Here is a 15,123-nt window from a genome sequence, read left to right on the forward strand (position 1 = left end):
GCCAACTGAGCCCTTTCCCCCCCGCCACACCCCACACCCCCGTTAATTTCATATGCATGCTATATATTGTTTTATTTGCTGCTGTAAAAAATAAGTATACTTTCTTTCTTTTTTTTTTTTTTGCCAACTGAGCCCTTTCCCCCCCGCCACACCCCACACCCCCGTTAATTTCATATGCATGCTATATATTGTTTTATTTGCTGCTGTAAAAAATAAGGAAAAAAAATAAGCAGAACATGTTTACAAAGATACCTTAGAGAGAGGCTGCAACTGGCAAAAAAGACAACTTGTGCATTATTTGTGTTAAAATGATATTTAAAATTTGAAAGTAAATATACTAACTCCTAGTCAGTTTTTAAACAAATATTTTCTATTTAGAATTTCAGAAGGTACACAGTATATTTTTATTAAAGAATAGCACGTACACCGTTTGTTTGTTTTTTGCTAAATAAAATGTAGCTGTCATGAACACACAAACATAAGCCAACAGATGCTGGATTATGGTTTAAGGAAACTGAAAAATGTGTTCAGCACTCTAACACATCTTACATATTACTTACTATAAATTGAGTCAAATCTTTCTTAGAAGCACAGAGGTTATAAATAACAAATAGTTAAATAAGAATAAATAATTCAGACACTACAAAGGACACAAACACATCTTTTTATTATATACTAAATTTAAAAATACAAATCTTATTAAAAATGCTTATCAAACATTGTATATAAGGACTATCAAATACGATTAGATTATGACATTATATACATTTGCTAAGGTTAATTAGAAAGAGAACAAAGTAACATTACTTTGCTGATAATGAAATTTCAGAAGTCAAATATTTTAAAATTTGGCAACTGTGAAGTAGTGATTTACACAGGAAAATGTTTGCAGAGGTAAGAGAGTTAAAAACAAAAACGGAATAATGCAGCTATTCCTGCCCTAAGTGTTAATAACTAGATTTCCCCCCTCATCCTCTGAAGTGTCACTATAACAAAAATTAAAGTGCACAAGATCATCAGGAATACCTGTTTGGGTTTCACCCTACTTATATCGTACAGCCATCAGACAGCGCTGCCGTTCGGAGGTCTCTACTCTTTCTCTGCTCCTGAGGCTTTCCAAGGTACTCGGCAATACGGCTACGGGAGAGAGTCCAACACTTTCTGGAGTGCGCCAAATGGCCTTAACGTGTAAGTTCACTAAAGATAAAACTATTATTTTGGAAATAGATTCAAGGAAGGGGTCCCTTTCTATTTTCTCCTAGGAGTAAAATTAGAGCAAAGACCTGATTTTACCTCTGGAAAACACTTAATGAAAATGTGTTCCAAAAGATCAGACTTGTCCGGCCAGCACACAAGACTGCCCACCATTTACATACTGCATCATCAATACGAGGCATCGATACCTGCCCTCTAAAGGCTCACAGGTAGAAACATGTTATTACATGACACTGATTTCACTGAGTAACATTATAATTTATAAAAATAGGTCACCACCAGACAATCCAAAAGAGAGGAGAAAGAAATTTGCTGGTCTATAAAAGTGCTCCTTTTAGCTTTCAAACCCAATAGCTTAACGTTTGGGTAAAACAAAACTGTAAAGCCATCAGTTCTAAATAAGCTGATGATACCATATATACATACTCAAACATATACATGAATGTTTTCGTTTTAATTTTGGTTAACACTAATGTACTAGTACAAACCATTTATAAGAAACATTTCATCAGGCATATTTACAAACACATAACAAATGACATAGATATGGAAATTTTTTTTAAATTGCTGATAATTTGTAGCTATTTAGCAACATAGTTCACTAAAGACAAATCTACTTAATTGTTAAAAAAAAAGTTTTGTAAGAAACCTCTACCACATATATATATAGGTCATTTGACCTAAGAGACAAATGAATATAATGATCATGATAAATTTTTATTACTGTTTCTTTTAAAAGCATATCAATAGGAGGTCTATTTAGAGTACTACCTACAAATGCACATCTCTCACGAGTCAAGAATATTAAATTATTCAATACGTTTTTACTCCTGTGGCACATCACACTGGGTAACACTAATAAGGTAGATTTAGATAACACTTAAATCATGATTATGAATGTTTAATTGAATATTTCCCTTTCTGTAGCTGCGAAATGTAAAGCTTAGATTTGCTTCCATCAGGCCTCTTAAACCAAACTTCATCATGGTTAATTGTTGTAATTACGGCACTAAAAAGGAAAAGAGAGAGAGAGAGAATGAAAAAATTATAATATGTCTCCGCCACTCACTTTAGAGTACAGCATTCGCTATACAGTCAAAATGGAGAAAAACAAACAAACAAACAAACAAAATGGGTGGACTGCAATGATAGATTCAGATACGTAACTGTCATTGACCAGAATGCAGTGCAATTGGCAAACATCACATTCTGTAACACTTAAAAGATAAACTCCTTTCCTTTCTTCACAAAGCCACTGCCGCTAAGCTGGTTCCAACCTACAGGACAGGGTGGAACTGCCCCATAGGTCTTCAAGGCTGGCCGTCTTTGCAGAAGCAGATTGCCACCTCTCTCTTCCTCAACGCCGCTGGTTCAAGCCCTTTACCAAGGAGTCACTAAGGCACCTGTCTTTTACAAATCAAGTAGGCAAAATTCACTTTCTGTAGAACTTTATTCCTACTCCGTCCCCTCCATCTCACCCCTAAAGAACAGAGGAGCAAAACCCCATCTCATATCAGCCCAAATTCAAATTCTCTAACCATCTATGATATTTGTATGGATTTTATAGAATTTTATATAAACATTTGAAGTCAATTTGAGTTTCTCTTTATGCTATATCATTTATATAATTTCTTTTATGCTAAGTAGTACTAAAATTATTCAAAAGCAAAAAAGTCAAAAGGTCAAGAGAAGAATCCAGGAGTAGCACATAAAGCAAGCCCAATGAATGCCATGACAAAATGGCTGTACAATGTTTCTGGTATCCTGAATTTCATTTAAATCTTTTTATTGGGAGCTCTTACAGCTCTCATCACATCCACATATACATCCATTGTATCAAGCACATTTGTACATACGTTGCCATCATAATTCTCAAAATATTTTCTTTCCACTTGAGCCCTTGGTAATCAGTTCATTTCCCCCCTCCCCCCCTCCCGCATGAACCCTTGATAATTTTTTTTTTCATATCTTAAACCAACCGCTGTCTACCTTCACCCACCTTTCTGTTGTCTGTCCCCCTGGGAGGAGGTTATATGTCGGTCATTGTGATCGGTTCCCTCTTTGTCCCCCAACCTTCCCCTTACCCTCCTGGTATCACTACTCTCATTATTGGTCCTGAGGGTTTATCTGTCCTGAATTCCTTGTGTTGAGAGCTCTTATCTGTACCAGTGTACATGCTCTGGTCTAGCGGGATTTGTGAAGTAGAATTGGAGTCATGATAGTGGGGGGGAGCAGAGGGGAGGAAGCATTAAAGAACTAGAGCAAAGAACTAAAGTTGTATGTTTTGTCGGTACCATACTGCACCCTGACTGCCTCATCTCTTGGTATACTGAATTTTTTAAAGATGAAATAATAATTGAATTAAAATCACTGTATTTGGGAAATGATTGTTCGAGCCTAAACCCAAATACTTAATAAACCACAAAATCCTAGGAAAAAAGTATCTTCTAATTGTAAAATGTTACTATGAAAATTATATCGTAAATTACTGCAGGAACAAAACTATTAAAGTTTCTAAAGGCCACAAGCAAATAAAACTTAAGGGCTATAAAAGTAACTATACAAACTTTAAGCGGAGATAGACTTTTAAAGCACTATTCAGTTGTCAAGTTACAGTTTAACGATTACCATTTCCCCAAAAATAAGACAGTGTCTTATATTAATTGTTGCTCCCAAAGATGCACTAGGTCTTATTTTCGGGGGATGTCTTATTTTTCCATGAAGAAGAATACGGTACACATTTGTTTATTGTTTTATTAAAAGAGACCTCGCACTTCCTGTCTGCTCCGGCTGTGCTGCAGCCAACAGTGAGCTGCGCAGCGGCGCCGGCAGCTACGGTCCAGAGTCCAGAGTTACTGTAGCTTCGGGGGGTCTTATTTTCGGGGGGTGCCTTATATTTCAGCAAGAGGCAAAACTGTAAGTAGGTCTTATTTTCGGGGGGATGTCTTACTTTCAGGAAAACAGGGTACTACTTTTAAGGGTGGTGTAGTGGTTACGCTTTGGGCTGTGAACTGCTACCTGGTCAGCAATTGAAAACCACCAGCAGCACCGTGGGGGAAAGACTGGGCTTTCTAGTCCTGTCAACAGTTAAGGTCTCAGAAACCCCCACAGGGGGTGCTATGCGTCAGCACTGACTCCACGGCAGTGAGTTGGAATTTTCTGGTTTGGGTACTCTCAAGGTTTATTTTCCTTTTATTTCCTCTTCTATTCAAAAATAATTTTTTATCCAAGATACTGTAACTTGCTCCAAAGTTTAAGGATCAGTAGGTTCACCCAAAACTTGTAGCTCTTTGATTTATAAATGGTAACAAGCAGGATCGCTCAGCTAGCTAAATCATTCCATTTCCACATGTTTTTCAATTTAATATGGAACTGTGGTGCACAGCTATTAATACAGGTGTCACCATGTTAACAAAATGTTATGCCAAATGAAGAGAGGGTCTATAGGCAACTCAGGTTGCATTGTGAATGTACTATAGAAGCAGTATTTTTTTTTTTACTGTATTGTTGCAAGGTTTTATTAAGTACCAACACCAAATTTTCTCAAATGAATTTCTTTTTTGTTTGTTTGTTTTCCAATCGTTTTACTGGGGGCTCATACAACTTTTTAAAAAAATTTTTATTGTTCAACGGTTTTTGGGTTTTTTTAAATCATTTTATTAGGGGCTCATACAACTCTTATCACAATCCATACATACATCAATTGTGTAAAGCACATTTGTACATTCATTGCCCTCATCATTCTCAAAACATTTTCTCTCCCCTTAAGCCCCCAGCATTAGGTCCTCATTTTCCCCTCCCTCCCCGCTCCCGCCTCCCTCATGAGCCCTTGATAGTTTATAAATTGTTATTTTGTCATATCTTGCCCTGTCCGACATCTCCCTTCACCCACTTTTCTGTTGTCCGTCCCCCTGGGAGGAGGTCACATATTGTTCCTTGTAATCGGTTCCCTCTTTCCTACCCATTCTCCCTCTACCCTCCCTGTTTTGCCACTCACACCACTGGTCCTGTAGGGCTCATCCTCGCTGGATTCCCTGTATTTCCAGTTCCTATCTGTACCAGTGTACATCCTCTGGTCTAGCCAGACTTGCAAGGTCGAATTCGAGTTATGGTAGTGGGGGCAGGGAGGAAGCATTTAGAAACTAGAGGAAAGTTGTATTTTTCATCGTTGCTACATCACACCTTACTGGCTCGTCTCCTCCCCAAGACCCCTCTGCAAGCGGGTCTCCAGTGGCCAGAAGCAATATTTTTTTTAACAATAATATTGGAAATAATAATACTCAGTGTTGGATTACCCAATAAACACAGGTAAGCACAGGCTTACTTGTGTTTACTTACTAATCTGTAGTGAACAATTTCACATTTTTTCACTGTATCAAAGAGGCTGCTTCTAGTTATGGCAGGTATCTGTCTACCTTCTAACCCCACAGCACATTCCTACAGAGCCAGAGCTTCTTCTCAAATGTGTAATGCCCACTGGGACTCAGTACCCAGCCAGTAAGGTCAGCACAGACTTACTTGTGCTTACTTACTAACCTGTAGGGAACAATCTCACGAGGCTTTCACAAACACAATCAGCGGATGCTCACCTTGCTTATTGGGAAATCCCCCCTTCAGATAAAGAATACAGAAACTATCAAGGCTTTTTACCTTGTAGGACATTCATCCTTTTTATCAATACATATCGTCTGTCCGCGAATATACCATTCACCATCATAATATAGTCTCCCTTCTTCAGACCTAGCACTGTGCAGATGTTTTTCCAGTTTCACAGGTGCTAAAGGGGTCAGTTCAAAAACTGTTATATTAATAAAACATTGTCAGAAAACAAAAAGGTCAGAAAATTCAGAATTAACATTCATCCATGCATACATGTGGCAAACACCAAATATATTTTTTTTTAAACTAAATGTACTAAAACCATGAGAGTTTTGGGTCTTGCATACTTTGTATAATTCACTAAGTATCTGATTTAACTACTAAGCAAAAGTATGCAATGAACATCAGGTCATCAGTTAAATGAACACATACCACTGAAAAAGTATCAATTACAGCATCAATCCCTATTGTCAACTTTAAGAAGCATTTAAAATTTCAATTGTCATATTTCCACTGAAAATTATATTCCTCATATTTTCTCTTTCAGGCCTTTTGACTTTAATATAGATTCTCAGGGTTCTCCAGGCCTTTAATTATAAAAAGGGAGTTATCCTAAGAAGGGCTTCCATTTTTAAATCTTAAAAGTAGTTTGGCACAAGTCAAAGAAACTCATGAGAAAGAAAAAAAGAGTTCTTCATGGCAGTACATTGTCAAAGGCTTATCATGAATTAAATGCCTCTTAATCATTCAAATATCACTTCTTCAAAGGTCTCCCCAGCCACCTTACCCTCGCCTCAGTTAAATCTTCAACCCAACCTTCAGAGCAATTACTACAAACTATAAATATCTTGTTAATTATTCATTGCCTCCCCTACAGAAGTTCCAGAAGATTACAGGAGGTGCAATCTCTCTCAGAATTGTTTCTAGAGCCCAAAGTCGTTCCTGGTTTGCAAGAGATGTTCAACAAATATTCAATCAGACATTTATTCAACCAATATTTCCTGAACACTTTTTATACACGGGAAACTGGTGCTGGGAATAAAACTGTGACTAAGAGATGTGGTTCAGGCCTTTGTGAAGCTCTGGTTCTCACTTTTGTGAGACAGAAAACTAAGTATACCATAAAGAAATACAAACTGTGGCACACGCTATGAAGAAAGCAAACACAAAGCAAGGCTAGAGCTACTGGGGCCTGGGAGGGCCTGGTGTCCTCAGAGGAATTCGTGACCTCGCTAAAAAGATAAAGAACGGCTCTTCCAGAGAGCTAGAGAGTTGCCTTCTAGTGAATTCCCAAGTACTTGAATACAATAGTGCTGAAATTTCCTGCAATGATATAAAGAAATATGGAAACATCTCTTATAAATTATTATAGCTGTTGAAACGTGACTGGAAATTCCTTTTCTAATATAAGGGGCCTATAAAAAGTTTACGGAAAAGATAATGATCTTTTCATTCCATTTCTGTACAAACTTTTTGAAGCCCATATATATATTATGTATTTTTAACCTCGTTTCGCTGTACTTAGATGAGTTAAGAAACCTCATCCATAGTGAGAGGAAGTGAAAACACAGACAGCAACATCCATCGCTATTTTGGCAGTGATTTTAGATCTCCAAAAAATATCAAGAACTTACAACTGGACGTGAATTTTATTGAGGGATACCCTAGTAAATCTAAAGAGTAGGCAAATTTCTTTGATGAATTCTACTGCCCACACTGTAATCTCTCTTTTCAGAAAAGTGCACACACAGAAGAAATTCTGCATGCAGTTTCTAAGGGTTCAAAGATTCCCTGAAGCCAATCCATGGAGACCCATGATAGCTTGGCACATAAAAGAACACTAAAGGAATAATTTTTTAAATCACTGACCCATTATTAATAATAGTAATGCAAAAGAAGAAATTCTGACACTTTTACATGAGACCAAACACTCCATAGTAATCCCACATAGATGAAATTAAACTGTGATGAAAAAACCTTCTAGCATATACATGACTTTGATTCAACAAATCTCCGTAGAGAAGACTTTTCAAATTCAGACTAAATTACTTACGTTCTGTTTTCACTCTGTGTGGACCCAGTGTAGCCATTGCCTTAATAATAAAATAAAATAAAAGTTGTCTGAGTTCACAAATTGAAAACCTATGATTATATATATATACTCCTCCCCAATAGCTCGATAACAAAGTGCATAACTTTCAGCTGCTTTAATAAATATTTAATGTCAAAATTCATGAAAGTCCCTAAAGGTTGGCAGGTCAAACCACCTAATGGTCTACTATGATCAGCTAAAACCATACTTCCCTGCCTTTGAGTTCATTCCGTCAGAGCGACCCCAGAGGACGGAACAGAACTGCTCCAAAGAGTGACTAGGGGATTTGAACCACCTGCCTTGTGAATAGTAGCCCCACAGTGCTACAAAAGATCCTTTCAGGAAATCTACTGTGTAGCACATGGGGTTGCCAGGAGTCAAAATCAGCTAGGTGGCAACAAGCAACAACAAAGAAACAACTAATATATATAAAGATTAACAATTTCTCCTACAGAGAGAAATACCTGAAATAATGGCTAAGTCTCAATTAAGAGAATTAGAAATTAAATAATTGAGTAAGGAAAACAAGTCCCCACTTTCCAATAAGCACAGAAAATCCTATCATTCTTGACTACTTAATTATACAATAAAAGACACAATAAGGGTTCTTTCATGTTTGTTCACTCAGCAAGTATTAAAAGTCAGCACTGAGCTAAACACTAGGCACAATATGGTATGCTGATTTACTAATTATTATTATTATTAGGCAACCAAAGCAAATACTTTTCTGCTCTCTGCATAAATTACTAAGTCATCATTACAGAAAAAAATACAAACTGATGATTATGACTCTAATTCTTAAAATATTCTTACTATCTACTGTTATCTGAAACAACTGCATTAGAGAATATTGCAAAATTAAAACAACTTTATAGTAATCTGATTTTCAGATACAGTACTAGTGGAGAAAAAAGGGTTTTTTAAAGCAGATTATAAAATAGACTGTTCCTCTGCTACTTTAGACATACCTTCCTAATTGTTGTCCAGTCTTCAAGAATGTCAAGATCTTGTAGCATATAAACTATATATGGACGTTGAAAGGTCAAGGTAAATTAGCTGTAAGAATTTCACACTTTACACTTAAAGACAACAAAGGTACATACTATTACATACCCAATCCTTCAACAGCAGTAATAACAATAGCTTATGATCTGCACAAAAGTTAACACTCAAGTGTAACAGGGGTGGACGAGAAGATGAGATTTACTTATGAATATACACAGCAGAGACAGAGGATAGTCCCACGTATGTATTTATATGTGCTGCAAATGTATTTATGAATATAGTTGCATAAAAAAATAATAATTACCAAACCCATTGCCATTGACTCGATTACAAATCATAGCAGCCCATATAGGATTAAACAGGCTACATAGTGATTCTATATAGATTGCAAATTTTGTAGACGCACACAGTCTCATCTTTCTCCTGCACAGTAGCTGGCGGGTTTGAACTGCTGACTTTTCAGGTAACAAAACACTGAAAACTTCCTAGTTATAACCAACGATCCTGAATGAATGAATGAATGAATGAATAAATGAAGGTTTTTTCCAAGTAGATTATAAAAATATACTGTGTTCATCTGCTATTTTAGACATACCTTCCTAATTGCTAGGCCTGGAGGCTCTGCCAATGGTCTTAAGGGACATCAAGGTCATTTGGCATAATATAGACCACAAGACAATGTTCTACGTCTTACTTTGTGGAGTAGTAACTGGGATCTTAACAAGCTTGTATGCGGGCAGCTAAGGTGCAACAATTCTTTTCTCTTCACCTACAGCAAAGAATGAAGAAAATAAAAAATCCGAGGAAACAATTAGTGAAAGGACTAACACAAACCCCAGCCTGCACACTCCTGGGACCAGAAGAACCAGCTGGGGCCCACTTACTATTGCTGACCACTCTGAAAGGGATCACAATGAAAAGTCCTGTAGAGCGTGGGAGGAAAGTGGGGAACAGAACCTGAAATCTAAAAGACTAGGGTTATTGCTCTAACTTCGAGACAAGTAAAAGCCTCAAAACTATAGCCCTCAGACATCCTTCAAGCCTAGAATTAGTTCGTTAGACTAAACAACAGATAGGCCTATAAAATAAATATCACCACCAGGGAAGTATGCACCCTCTGAACAATCAAGCCTGCGAGATCAGAAGAGCAATATTCCCAAGAGTAAAGCTTAGGAAGCAGAAAAGGACAGGAAAGAACAACAACTAAAAATGGTAACTACAGGGAGCAATGCAAAGAGTGCTGTCACAATGTAACAATGTAATCAGTGTCACAAAACAAAATGTGCATGAATCATCAAAGAAAACCAATTTCCTCTATAAACTTTCACCCAAATCACAATTAAAAGTTGAAAAAAACCTTTTTTTTTACATTTTGAATTAAACTATAGGCGAAGTTCGATTTATCAAAGAATTATCAAATGAACGGTTTTTGTATATAATCGTGGGATTTGCTGAATTCTGACCTCAGATTCTTAGAAAAACTTGTTTTTGTCGGGGCCCATCCAGTAGGTTCCAGCTTATTGCTCCCCCGTGTACAGAAGAAGGCACTGCCCAGTCCTGTACCACCCTTCTACTATCGATCTCTGATCATGGTGACCGCCACTGTGTGAATTCCTCTCCGGCAAGGATTTCCTCCTCTCCTCTGACCCTCTACTTTCTTAAACATGATGTCCTTTTCCTGGGGCATGTTGTCTCTACTGATCCAAAGCACGTGAGACAAAGTCTCATCCGCCTCGATTCTAAAGGACATTTTGGCTATATTTGCCCCCAAGCACTTGTTTCTGCCTCTGGCAGGCCATGCTTCTTTCAATATTCTTGGCCACCCTGATTCAAATGCATCAATCCTTCTTCTGTCTTCTTTGCGATTCAGCTTGTGCATGCGTATGAGGCAACTGAAAATACCATGCTTGGGTCAAGTACACTTTAGTTCTCAAAGTGACTTCCTGATTCTTCAACACCTTCAGAGGCTTTGTGCAGCAGGTCTGCCCAAAGCAATACATCATTTGATATATTTATTTTTAGAACTCAGCAAAATAAAATTCCAGTTTATTCTTAGACAACATTGTTTCACGGATACATCAGAAAGGCAAAAATAAATAAATGGCTGACCCTCAATAATATGTACAAAAATATATAATGTAAATATAAAATATAAACTAATTTTCATTTTAAAGTGCTCTTAAGAAAAAAGCAGGACCTTGAAACTCTTGCTTCTTTTTTGCAATGGCTGAATGTCAACCAATTCTTTTAATACTTTCTGCATCATTCAGTATTTTTCCCATAGAATCTCTTAATATTTGCAATTGGAGGCTTGAATTTCTTCTTACAACTTGAGAAATGCTAACTGTATTCTTCCTTTTATATTCTTTTGGAGTTAGAATTACAATTCATTATAATACTTTTGTCTTTTCAAGCTGCCTTTTGAAATTTTCTGTTCAGCTCTTACTTCATTTCTTCCATTTGCCTTAGCTACTCTATGACCCAGATCAAATGCCAGTCTCTTCGGACATACACTTTCATCTTTTCTTAGCTTTTGACTCTTTGCTTTCTTTACGTAATATATTCTTGATGTCATCCCACAATTCAGTTAGTCTTCACTTATGAGTATTTAATATGTTGAATCTATTCCTGAAATTTCCAAATTCAAATGGGATACATTCGTGGGTGCATTTTGGCTCTCATGGTCTTGTTTTCACTTTCTTCAGCTACCGACAAAAGGGGAGTATGTGTACAATTAGTGGTCTCTTTCATAAATGACCCCTGATCTGGTTCTGGCTGATGACACTGAGGCTTTCCCACGCTCTCTTTCCACAGCTGTAGTCCATTTGATCCCTGTGTAGACCCTCTGGCGAGGCCCATGCTTATACTGTTGAAGAGTTGCATTTGCAATGAAAAAGTAAATCCTATCATGTGGTCTCCAACTTCATTTCTGTCTACTTATCCTTCCTCTATCTCCAACTTTCACATTTCAGGCACCAGTAAGTGTCATTGTATCTTGATTTTTTGCTTGATCAATTTCAGACAGAAGACATCAGAATTCTTCTGTTTTATCATCATTGACTTTAGTGGTTGGTGTGTCAATGTGAATAATAGTTTTATGAACTGGATTTTTTGTCGGCATATAGGTATTATCCAATCACAAAGAGCACTGTACTTTAAGCTAGATCTTCAAATATTCTTTTGACCATGAATATGATGTAATTCCTGTTTAATTTGTCATCTGCAGCAGAGTAAACCACACATCTGACTAGAATACCCAATACCAGTCCATTTCAGCTCACCAACATCGATCTTTGTGTGGTCCGTTTCATTTTTGATGACTTCCAATTTTCCTTGAGTCATACTTCGTACATTCCATGTTCCAGATATAAATGGATGTTTTCAGTTGTTTCAAAATGTCCTCATTTTGAGTCATGCCCCATCAGCAAGTGAAGGTTTAAAAGCTTTGCTCTGTCCATGTCGGTAAGGCTGGCTCTACTTTGGGCAGGTAGCTGCTCTTCAGTCCTATGTCCAGTGCCTCGCAGCCTGCCCAACTCCTTTTCTGACACTGTATCGGACATTTATGAGGTTCGCAGTGGCTAACCCCTCAGTTAGACCCTTATCAGAGTCTTAAAGCTCACTGAAATCTGAATACCATAGGTGACCCAGCTGGTCACCTGGTTTGAAAATCAGGTGGCATAGCATCCAGCAGCACATAAGCTACCATACTATGGACAGATGAGTTATGGTCAAAAACGGTAGTGCCAGGATAAATACACCCGTTTTCAGATGCCATAAACCATATTGCCTTAATTTTATATTACTGATTGTTAAATATACCACCTAATCACTACTTTGAGGTGGGGACAAGAATAGTGGGAGGTGAGTGCCAAGATTAAATGGACATATTAAAGATACTCAACTTCAGAGGCATCAAAGATACTCCAATTTCATAGGCACTAAACCTTATTTTAATGTCTTACTTTTTTTTACTGTAATGCCTTACTTAAGATCATCCAACAATGGTTATAGCAGCACATTAACAGACGTTCAGATCGGATTCAGAAGAGGGATATTATTGATGATGTCAGATGGATCTTGCCTCAAAGCAGAGACTACCAGAAAGATATATATTTGCATTTTACTGACTATGCCAAGGCATTCTACTATGTGGATCACAATAAACTATGGATGACTTGGATAAACAACTCACTGTACTCATGTGGAACTTGTACAAGGATTAAGAGGCAGCTGTGCAAACAAGGAGCTGCTGCAGGATTTAAAATCAGGAAAGATGGGCATCAGGGTTGCATCCTCTCACCATGCATGTTCCATCTGTGTGCTGAGCAAATCATCAGGAAACCAAACTACAGTGAACCCTCGCCACTTCGCGCTTCGACTTCCGCAGCTTCACTCTATCGCGGTTTTGGCGTAACAGCGCATGCTCTGTCATTACTGCCACTGATTGGCTCATACTGTACACACTTCTGTCTGCATCGCTACATATCGGAGCTACGTATCAGATGCATTTTTGCTTTTGTACAGTGTACTGTAATTGTTTGCGATTTTTAAGAAATTTTATCTAAGCCCTATGATGGCTCCTAAACGAGCTGCATCTTCTAAGCCTTCTGACAATAAAAATAAGCGCCAGAGGAAGATGCTCACCATCCAGGAAAAGGTAAAACTTTTGGATATGATCAAAGATGGCAAGAAAATCGTGGAGGTTGCACGCCATTTCGACTTGAATGAGTCTTCCGTTCGCTCCATCCGTTGTACTTCCTAATATAATAAATAATAAATGATAATTGTAACGTCCAAAATGTTTTACTGCATTTTCCCTTTTTCGTTTAATAAATTGGGTAATACAAGTGTAATGGTGACTAAAGGGTGTTTTTTCATGTCCTCTATGCTCTAACTACGAAAATATTTGATTTACAAATAAGGAATCCTACTTCGCGGTATTTCATTTATCACGGTAGGGTCTAGAACCGATTAACCACAATAAACGAGGGTTCACTGTATATGAAGAAGAGTCCAGGGTTAGAGGAAGATTTATAGCAACCTGCGGTATGACACAACCTTGCTTGCTGAAAGTGAGGAGGACTTGAAGCACTTGCTGATGAAGATCAAGGATTGTAGCCTTCAGTATAGATTACAGTTCAGTGTAAGGAAGACCAAAATCCTCACAACTGGACTGATACGTAACATCAAGTTACATGGAAGAAAGTTGGAAGCATTCAAGGATTTTGTCTTACTTGAATCTACAATCAGTGCTCATGGGAACAGCGGTTAAGAGATCAAAAGACTAGTTGCATTAGGTAAATCTGCTGCACAAGACCTTTTTAGAGTATTGAAAAGCAAGGATGTTTCTTTAAGGACTAAGTCACGCTTGACCCAAGCCATGGTATTCAGCATTGCCTCTTACCTTACGCAGGTGAAAGTTGGACACTGAATAAGGAAGGCTAGAAAGGAATAGATGAATTTGAATTGTATTGCTGGGGAAGACTGTTAAAAGGACAAACCAATGTGTATTAGAAGCAAGGCCAGAGTGCTCCTCAGAGGCAAGGATGGCAAAACTTCGTCTTCCGTACTTTGATGTGTTGTCAGGGAGACCAGTCCCAGGAGGACATCATATTTGGTGAAGTAGAGGGGCAGCAAAGAGGAAGGCCCTTGAAGAGATGGATGACACAGTGGCTGCATCAATGGGCTCAGCATAGTAACAATTGTGGGACAGCCCAGAGCCATGCAGCATTGCAGTCTGTTGTGCAGAGTCGCATGGGTCAGAGGAGACTCCACGACACCTAACAACAACAACAAACGTTATTTTTTAAAGTAAACATTTAAAAACTCACACAACCAAACTATACACTAAGCACCTATTTCAACATCAAAGCCCTGCAGGCTAGGAATTCACATTGATTTTCAATGTTGAAATTGTGAGTAAATTTCTCCTCCTCCCCTACTCCTTTTTTTTAAATCGCTTTATTAGGGGCTCATACAACTCTTATCACAATCCATACATACATCAATGGTGTAAAGCACACTTGTACATTCATTGCCCTCATCATTCTCAAAACATTTGCTCTCCACTTAAGCCCCCAGCATCAGGTCCTCATTTTTTCCCCTCCCTCCCCGCTGCTGCCTCCCTCATGAGCCCTTGATAATTTATAAATTATTATTTTGTCATATCTTGCCCTGTCCGACGTCTCCCTTCACCCACTTTTCTGTTGTCC

The 15,123-nt window shown here is 37.9% G+C and overlaps 1 protein-coding gene across 2 annotated transcripts in view; it reads right to left on the reverse strand.

Annotated features, from left to right (window-relative positions):
- Nucleotides 1–645: 645 nt before the first annotated feature.
- BRMS1L (BRMS1 like transcriptional repressor) overlaps nucleotides 646–15,123 on the reverse strand; it is a 42,191-nt gene continuing 27,713 nt past the window's right edge. Inside the window, exons 7-10 of one of the 2 annotated variants that reach the window (XM_004698538.4) lie at nucleotides 8,875–8,939; nucleotides 7,868–7,907; nucleotides 5,866–5,992; nucleotides 646–2,224 (exon numbers count right to left, since the gene is read on the reverse strand). In XM_004698538.4, coding sequence (XP_004698595.1) covers nucleotides 2,107–2,224; nucleotides 5,866–5,992; nucleotides 7,868–7,907; nucleotides 8,875–8,939 — 350 coding nt within the window. In that variant the 3' untranslated portion in view covers nucleotides 646–2,106. Of the gene's footprint in view, nucleotides 2,225–5,865; nucleotides 6,014–7,867; nucleotides 7,908–8,874; nucleotides 8,940–15,123 lie in introns of both variants that reach the window. The other variant, XM_045288170.1, reaches the window with a different exon arrangement.

This window comes from Echinops telfairi, unplaced genomic scaffold (assembly GCF_000313985.2).
Source record: "Echinops telfairi isolate 266 unplaced genomic scaffold, ASM31398v2 ScPeMD7_18;HRSCAF=68, whole genome shotgun sequence".
Classification (NCBI taxonomy): domain Eukaryota; kingdom Metazoa; phylum Chordata; class Mammalia; order Afrosoricida; family Tenrecidae; genus Echinops; species Echinops telfairi.